This window comes from Lingula anatina, chromosome 1, assembly GCF_051362555.1.
Source record: "Lingula anatina isolate TDL-2025a chromosome 1, LinAna3.0, whole genome shotgun sequence".
In the NCBI taxonomy this organism is placed as follows: Eukaryota; Metazoa; Brachiopoda; class Lingulata; order Lingulida; family Lingulidae; genus Lingula; species Lingula anatina.
The window spans coordinates 68,582,299-68,591,759 of NC_141767.1; the positions used below are offsets into that span (position 1 = coordinate 68,582,299).

The window sequence follows — 9,461 nt, forward strand, 5'->3', positions numbered from 1 at the left end:
ATATATATTTTTTGCTTCTAGATGGAGAATCATTGGTTGGTATGAACTTGCCTCCAAACACACACCTTTTGATGAAACAAAAGCCATTCCAAGGCCGGACTGTAGTATCTGTATTAACTGATAACTGGAGGATCTTACCATCAGTTTATAATTATCTCCTGGGACTAGCTGGAACATGAAAAACTTATAAGTATGACACCAAACCTGATTAAATTCTGCCAGGGAAGCAGAGACAGATTTCTACGGATATTCTGTAGCTAATACTGTGCACATTGATGTTCTGTGAATATTTTCACACAAAATCACCCCGCTGACTTCTGGTGGAGTTAGACGTGGCAGTCCCTGAGGGAAATTGGAGACAAAACTATATTTCAACTCAATTTAGGCCTTAATACAGAAATATCTCACTTTGATGTCATGAAACCTTATTTTCTCTCTGCCAATAAGTGCGGGGTGTCCCATAAATGTAATCACTCTTTGACTGCACATTACTCATAATTCTTGTTTTGATTTGGTTGTTTACTGGCATACTGATGAGTCTAGATAGTTAAATTAAAGAAAAAGAAAAATTAAATGTTCTCAAATAAAAAAAAAAATATTATTAATGGGCAGTCAAAAATGTAGTACATTTTAGGACACCTATTTTTAAAATTAGCAGTTACGAATGTAATAGGAGTATTTGAAGCCTTAAACAAGAACTGTACTTTTTAAATGTCATACAGATGTGATTTGATTCTAGTATTACATTATATTAGGAACGTATTACCAATACATTCTTGATTACATCATAGATATCTCAGTATAAATTAAATTTTCTCAGCCTTTTATTGGTTAATGTGGTTGCTGTCAGTAATTCAATCTCTGCAGTCTTACCATTTCCTGGTTGCAGCATGATTTCGTTTATTGATCATCCAGCCTTATCAGGGTTTGAAGAGTTACCTACTCATCTTGTTAATTACCTTCTTCATACTGTGTGGGAACATGTGAAGCAGCTGGGTTACATAAACGAGCTGTCAATAAAAAAGAGAGACTTTGTTGAATACAATTTTTTTTTATTCTTGCTTTTTTAACATTGTGTGATTTTCTCCTTATATTGCTGCACATGAAAAAAAAAAGTTGAAAACTGTCGAAATTGTATTAAACAGTAGTTTCAACTTCTGGAAAATTTTTATCCAATGATGTAATGCCTTGATTGCTTTCACGTGAGGGCAGGGAGCTGCTGAACTGTTTGGTAAATAACGGAGGTCCCTTTTTATAGCTCTTTTTGGTACAAAACACTTTAACTGTGGCAAGACGAAACTTTGTAGACATAGCATTGTAAATGATGGGGTTGGTGGCACAATGAAGGTAAAACAATACTCTTGCGAATGTTAGCAGGTTGTAATATCCCTCCAGTCCAAGTGCAATCATATTTTCTCTTGTGGCATAAACAACCCATAAGCTTATTGTCCTTATTGGCAAGTGAAAAACAAAGAACGAAAAAACAACCAAAGTTAGCATGACCACTACTTGCCTTCGTTTTTTCAGACGAACTTTGGCCACCAAAATATTTTGGTGACTTTGAAGGGTGGCGTCATTGGAAAGGTTCTTCGCAATAATTATGTACATGATTAGCAAGGCTAAAAAAGGAAGAATGAAAAAGAAGCACAAAACGAATATGATGTATCCTATTTGCCACGTCTCCTTGATGGTGTTCCTGCACACTTTAATTGGTGTTCCATCTTTGAACTTGGAGTCCTTGTAAATGGGGATAAAGAAAAATGGAAGGCAGGCCACGATGGCGGACATCCAGCTCACCGCTATCAGGATTCCAATCTGTGATCTGCTCAATACTTTGGTGGTTCTAGTTTTAACGGGCTGGCATATGCCACGGTAGCGTTCACAACTGATCATCACTATGGTTATCGTTGAGGCTAAAGCTGTGCAGTTTTCGAAAAAGGGGACACTTTTACCTGAAAATATACACGCACACATATATAAATATTTTACTGATCTTTCGTACATCCCCGACAGATTACTGATATACAGTACACATATTCATATACATATATACATATTATGTATTCGAATGCATAATTTTTATAAGACTCACGTAAACAGACATTCAGTGAGACAATATTTAAGTTCACCTATCAAAGCTAACTTTTTATTCAGCATCTTTAATATCTATAAACGCAAGCTCATTAATTGCCTCTCTTCTTTTTGAACATCGATATCGGCGACGTCGAACATTTCTGTTCACCCATTAACTGTCAAATTGTACGTTTGTAAAGTGCAGGTCAGATTAAAAATCAGCTTGATCAGATTGTATTCATAAAAGTTATTGCATTTCCTTGATCATTCTGTACATGTTTTCGTATCGTTTGCCATTGATTGCCAATCTGTACTTTTTAATTAACATTGAACTTATAAAGGTCAACTCTCCAATTCCTCATTTTTGTTCGTACAAAAAAACTGCATCTGAAGGAAGCACAGATTAAGTGAAATCCTAACCTGGTTTTATCAATTTTTGTCTAATTTTCTTTGCCAATTTCTCCCAGCACCAATCGTCGATGATTTTAGAGATGACTTAATTCGCTTTTCAATATCGTATGTTTCCATAAACTGAACACAAGTTTAAAATAATAAAAAACTGCGTTCTGAACGCAAGTCTGGTTTCTTAGACTCTGTGCTTTAAATAATATAAAAACAGTTAAATCCTGTTTGTTGTAACCTTTAGGATAAGAAATTTTATTCCCGATCTTCCTATATTTAGCACTTTTTACAGTAATAAAACTTCTGACCTTTTCATTTTTGCAAAGCGAAGAGGCAAGAAGTAATAAGAGCGAAGGAAAGAAAATTGTGTTCTTAAGGTTATATTGTATGTTCAAAGTGTATTTCTTCATTTGGAAATAGAATGATGATCATCATGTACTAAGAATTAGTGAGGACAACAAGAAATTCATTTGTTGTAATTGGGGTCTCTCTCACTCTCAAGGACTTGTGTTTAACTACAAATTGTGGGGAAATGTCAGACACACTTTCTCTCAATTTTGAAAGAATAATGGCTTCATATTCTTTCATTACTGTTTTCCTCAGTAGAACGTTGGAAAGGTTTCGCGTGCGTTATGCCATTGCGTGATACAAGTGGTTAAAAAAGAAAATGAACAGGAAGAATTCGACATAAAAGAAGCGGCTTGACCCGCTAGGGTTAACCCAGAAACCTTACTGACGTTGATTCAGCATTTTGAAATTAACGAATTGCTCTTCAAAGAAGAAATACGCGCAGCAAAATTGATATCTCTCATTCATTTTAATCTAGCGTCCGTTTTAAGGTCATTATACATAATGTATATCTGATGGAGCAATTTGTTGTATGGTTTTCTCGAAATGTGGTCACCGTGCCTTAACAAATTATTTAATCAGAGTGGATAAAGGGCAATTTTCTTAAAAGCACAGTCTGGGTGCCAAAGCTAAGCCAAACTTTCCTTTTAAAATGTCCCTTTCTCAACCTGTTATCATGAAAAGGGCCAACAGGTGGTTCAAATGGCACATATGTTGTTTATGTGCTGGCCGATTTAAATGGCCTGAAATATCAATTTGACGCTGTCACTGTAGACAAATTTGAATTCTACATAAGATGGGTGGAAAACGAATAAAAAAGATGAAGAGAGCTTTTGGACACCTAACTTGGACGACTGAGGCTGCCATACTTGTTAGGGTGACAAAAACACCAAGATTCTAGTTTCTATCAAATAAAATTTCATGATTGAAATACCTTTATCAATGTAACAGAATTATAGGATGAATCTTTATCACTTCTCCAGGCACCGCTTAAATGTTCCACGTATTGTAATAAAGTATTCACGAAGCTCAGTAAAAATGTAGGCTTAATGCAAAACTCTTGTACAGCTTGGGGATAGCCATTATATTACCTTAAGTCAAACATTTACAAGGAAAAGTTGGTTGTCCGAGGTTGTATTCTTAGATTTTTAGACACTTTTTGGGCTTCTGACTTAATTGATATTCTATTCTTGGTGCCCGTTGTTTCGTCAGCATTGTTCTATGTTTGACAAATGTTCATTTTGGCAAAAAAGTGGATTTTCCTCAGGTAAACGACAAACTCTCCACACTTACCAATGGTTAATGAATCTGTTGTGACATTCAAAGTTGGCCCCTGTCTTTTTTCTAAAAAGCTTTTTTTGTAATAATTTCTTTAAAGATCATTCCAAAGAGAAGTCATCTTTGGAGGTCGCATGGTCAAATGGGACGCATAGATTCCAGAATAATTGCGATAACTGCCGTTTTGTGGTAAAATAGAATTTATCATATTTTTATGAGTTTTTTTACAATTTTTTTTTTTTTTTTTTTTTTTTTTTTTTTTTTTTTTTTTGTGTGTTAGTGTGTGTGTGTGTGTGTGTGTGTGTGTGTATCGTATACGAAGAGTTGTTATCCATTGAAGTGCCTATAAATCACCGTTTCTTGAATCAGCAGGTATCGACAATTAAATACGTTTGTATGTAACTGATAAACTAATTTAAGGATCGCTGATAAACATACTTACACATCGCCTCTCCCAAAAACCACACCTCCTTGGCGTAAAGGTCTATGAGCGCCGTTGGCATACATATGACCAACACCAGTAAATCCGATAGACTCAGGTTCACTAGAAACAGGTGCGTGGCGCTCTGCATGGTTCGACTACATAACACAACATAAACGATTAAAATGTTCCCAATTATTCCAAACAAAAATATACTGACGTAGAAAAACGTTGTAGTTATTAAAATATAAGCTGGAATATCAGGAACGATCCTTCCTGGTTCATACCCAGTATTGTTGGTTATGTTTCCTTGAGAGTAGGTAAGTTCGCAGTTTGTAGAATTGTCCTCTAAGCTGCATTCCGTCCATAGCATGTCTGTTGTGTTGATTGTGCCACTTGTATATGCCATGCTATAGGTCACTTTTATCCACCAGTCGTTTAACAAGCAATGTTCACGATCGCCTTACCAGTCGGTATATTCAAACGGCTTGCGTCAACCTGCGAGTTCTGTTGGTGTCAGCCTGAGTAAGATGGTCTTAGTATCTACCGTATTAGTACCTACCGTCCAACTCGGTGTGTGGCTTTTTATTGAGAGATACGCCTATTAGGGAAATCTTACCCTATACCAGGACCACAGATTGATTTGACACTATAGATAGTCACAGATATGTCTCTGGGTAATTCATGACACGATTCTCTGCTGCGCTAGAGAGAAGTGCACACGGTTCATCTGTGGCCCTAGCAGATGGAAGGGAAATCTTGGGAAACGCCAGAGCGTTGACGCAATTTGCTGACTAGTCTTCACGTAATGCTTCTGGAAGATTAGATGGATAAAACAATCAATATCTTTAAACACATAGAAATTGAAATACGACTCGACAGATAGGTTCAAAGAAATATTTGAGCAAGCAACGGAAGCAGGTCCTTTCACTTTTCACATTTTCATAAAAGAGGTAATTATTCCTTACATTGTAGAATGATAGGCGAACAAGATTTTTTTTAAAGAAAAAGGGTATTGTTGATTGTCTGACAAAAAACTGTCTTCACATAAGAATACAGTGTACATGAACATTTTTTTTAAAATTTTAACGTATTACCGAGTTTTAACAATTCTTAATAATTTGACGTGGGTCGTCGCGTTTAAGTCAGGATGATAGACACTACGACTGATTCTTATCTGAATTTTAAACAAAAGAATGTTTCGGAGAAAAACGAAAGAGCCACGCAATCTAATAGATCAACGCAGTGTCAAGGTCCATTGCTTTTACTTATGACCTCCTATGACCTCCTATCCACGTTTTTTTTTTTTTTTTTTTGTGTGTGTGTGTGTGTGTGTGTGTGTGTGTGTGTGTGTTGAATATTTGTTTCAAGGTATACTATCCGCGTATAAAAAAATCGATTTGGAGGGAAAATCCCGGAACAAAAATCTTTAATCACGTGTTCTGAAACTCCGTTATTAATCAAGCTATGTTTAGTGGTTGGATTTAGTCCATATAGCGCCCGAGTTTACACATAAGAGAGAGAGAGAGAGAGCAGGGCACAGATAACTTTGGAATCCTGTCATTATATTTTCTGCCTTGGTTACAGTAATCTAGTCATATGAGCAGCCAAAAGTTAACATTTGTGATGAACGATGTACATTTCCCCCGATTAGTGTCGTTTCAATGAGTTTCGTGCGTGGTTTAAATGTCATAAATAGCACTCCTGATAAAAGACACGGGGTCGATATAGCCGTCGATACATTGGTAAAATATATCTTAATATCAGAGGGCCCATTCCCAATGAAGCTATACCGTTTACGTAGATCAGTCCATCTCTTCGGGGACCCTCGCTGACAGAAATCAGTGTAACACGCCTCCTCTTGATCCCATGGTGCCCGTACATGTATAATCAACAGCTTTTCTGTATTCTACTCAACGCCAGGAGGCGTGTTAATACGTTATCTGATTGCATTCAGCGAGAGTCTCCACGGAGTTAGAATGATCTACGTAGAACGAAAGTTTCGTTGGGAACGAGCCCGTATTCAGTGCTGCCAGCCGCATTAACAAACCACTAATATTCCGTGTAGTAGAACCGTCTGTTTACTGTACTTATATGTTCTGTTAATGAGACTCAACAAACAGTATGAGAACTCAAGATTTACTTTGACCTGAACCCACCTCTTTATCAGTAAAGTGAAAATAAGTATGCATATCTCAAACGCAGATGACTGTCACTTAAAGTAATATGTAATTGATAGTCTTGCCAGAGAGCCTGGAAATCTTATTCATCTTATTTTCCAGTATGTTTTTTTTTTATGTACAGACACATATGTATCTATACACACACATGTATAGCCATCACTGATTCTGTCGCAGTCGCTGTGCACTTTCAGTGATAACACTATAAGTGGAAAACCGTTTGACCTTTTGCTTTCAAGCTTACAGAACTCATGAATATTCATAAACTACATATCGAGTTCAAAAATCAGCTTTATAGGACCATTTTTCCAAAAGGTATGCTACTTTTTCCCTTTTTTTCAGCATATTTAATCCACCGTTATACAAATTAAATGAAAATCGTTTTACCTTTTGCACCCAAACTTTTAGAACTGATGAATATTCATAAAATACAGCTCGAGTTTGAAAGTCAGCCTCACTGGACCATTTTTATAAAAGTTATGCTATTCTTTCGCTTTTTTAGCATATTATATTCACCGTTATGCCAGTAAAATGAAAATCGTTTTACTTTTTGTCTTACAGAACTGATGAATATTTGTGAAAAACGGGTTGAGTTTAAAAATTAGCTTGATTAGACCATCGTTTTTCAAAAAGTTATGCTGTTTTTTTTAAGCATATTTCATACACTGTTATACAAATAAAATTAAAATCATGTCACATTTTGCCTGAAACTTGCCGGACTGATTCACAGGTCTAATATACAGATCAAGTTCGGCAACTATCTTAATGGTTTTTTATTTTTATTTATTTTTTTTTATTTATTCATTTTTTGTTGAAGTTATGCTGGTTGTTATGTATGTGGGTTTTCCTCAGATTTAATTATTAGTATGTGAACAGTTTGAGTATTGAACTAATTAGATTTGCAAAAGTATTCTTTTGACATTATCTGCATCTTAGCAATTATGTTACAGTGTAGTTGATTATATATAGTTAAATAATGGTAAATCTGTTATTGTGTACTGTCTAATAAAGTTTCAAAATGGAAATAAACTCATATCAGTGCAGTTTGTCAAACTCACTATGTTCAGAATCTCAGAAAAGAGCAAATTGGACATTTTTCTTTCTTATTGTCTATAAATTTGACAGCTTTGCTGCATTGTTTTATTTATTCGTGACTACAGATACGCATGCACATATTCATCACGTCGAAATAAAAGTCAGAACGACCGCAAATGAGGTTTTCGTGATACTTTGAAATGTACTGCACACAGGGAAATTCAAGGAAATTAAACAGATTGAATTTCTTAGTAAACTGAAGAGCACAGGGCCCTCCAGAGGCGTAATTGAGATGATGATGATAGGCCTAACAAAACAAAACAAGTATTGTGACCAATTACGTGACAATGTTTGGAAATATCATTGGGTTAACAAGCACATCCGAAATAAGGTCAAACAACAGGTGTTTGCAAAACACAAATGCTCCCCGGTGTCATCAACCAGAGACTCCCACATGACAGCTCGAGACTCCGGAACCCGTTATATCTTTTAAAAACATATTGAAGTTTTAATCCGACTTGACAGATAGGTTTAAGAAATACTTGAGCAAGCATCGGGAGTAGGCCCTTTTATTTTTTTACAGGCAATTTATTAATTACGTTGTTAACTGAAAGATGGATAAAAGGGATTTTTGTCAATTGTCTGACAAACAGTGTTCACTTTACATAGTAATACAGTGGACATGTATATTTTTCCTAATTCAACGTATTATCGAGTTTAAATAATTCTTTATGTTTTTTTTTACGAGGGTCATCACGTTTAAGTGAAGAAAATATTTATGCCTGCAATCTGTATCAATCTGCACCCCCTTACTTACTAAAATTAGTTCATCGTTATGCTCCAAAACGCAGTTTAGATCAACCAATCAATTATTGCTGATGCCATATTGAATGCAAGATTGAAAACATACGAGCGTACGTCGACATAGCTCTTCAAGTCTATGGACTAAATGAATATGAATGGCATATTCTCCCAATGTACTTAATAACTATGTGTCTGGGAACAATTTTAAGAAATAACTAAAAATATTATTTTCAAGGTGTTTTATAACTGATTTGACTTGTATTTTATGTTTACATTAAACTTTAATTTTACTATCTTAATATTTAACTGTCTTTTTATATATCGACTTAAAGTCTGTAAAGTCTACTGAACATATTAAATGGATTTTAGACTATAAATAAAATTAATGCTATTATTATTGTTATTATTATTATTATTATTATTAACATGACGACTGATTCTTATCTGAATTTTTTATCAAAAGAATGTTTCGGAGAAAAAAGAAAGAGCCACGCAGTCTAATAGATCAACTCAGTGCCAAAGCGCTAATATTCAGTGTAGTAGTAGTATACTGTCTGTTTACATATGTGAAATTCACCTTGGACATCGTGAACCTTTCTTTTTTATTATAAGTACAGTGTAAATGACAATTTTAAAAGCGTGTTAAGCAATATGTAATTGATAGCCCTGCCAGACCGTCTGGAGATCTCATTTATCTTATTTTCCAGTATGATTTCCTTTTTATTCAACCATGACAACAGATACGCACAATTCGTCGTAAAAAAACAGAACGACTGCAAATGAAGTTTTCGTGATTTTTTTTAAATGCACTACACGCAGGGAAATTCAAAGAACGTAATCAGACACAATTTCATGGTAAAGTAAAGAGCACAGGTCTTTCAAGAGACGTAACGGAGATGCTTACAGGAATAACAAAATAA

General features: G+C 35.2%; 2 protein-coding genes across 2 annotated transcripts in view; one reads left to right on the plus strand and one right to left on the minus strand.

The window, feature by feature from the left end:
- Positions 1-1,045, plus strand: part of LOC106151956 (AP-5 complex subunit beta-1) — a 36,891-nt gene extending 35,846 nt beyond the window's left edge. Inside the window, exon 26 of the mRNA XM_086998756.1 lies at positions 22-1,045. Coding sequence (XP_086854882.1) covers positions 22-179 — 158 coding nt within the window. The 3' untranslated portion in view covers positions 180-1,045. The remainder of the gene's footprint in view (positions 1-21) is intronic.
- LOC112042612 (growth hormone secretagogue receptor type 1-like) lies at positions 1,044-5,820 on the minus strand. The gene is made up of 2 exons (XM_086998757.1): positions 4,544-5,820; positions 1,044-1,952 (listed from the first exon to the last, which is right to left on the minus strand). Exons 1-2 carry the CDS (start codon positions 4,929-4,931, stop codon positions 1,138-1,140), a joined length of 1,203 nt encoding a protein of 400 aa, XP_086854883.1. The 5' UTR covers positions 4,932-5,820; the 3' UTR covers positions 1,044-1,137.
- Positions 5,821-9,461: the final 3,641 nt, after the last annotated feature.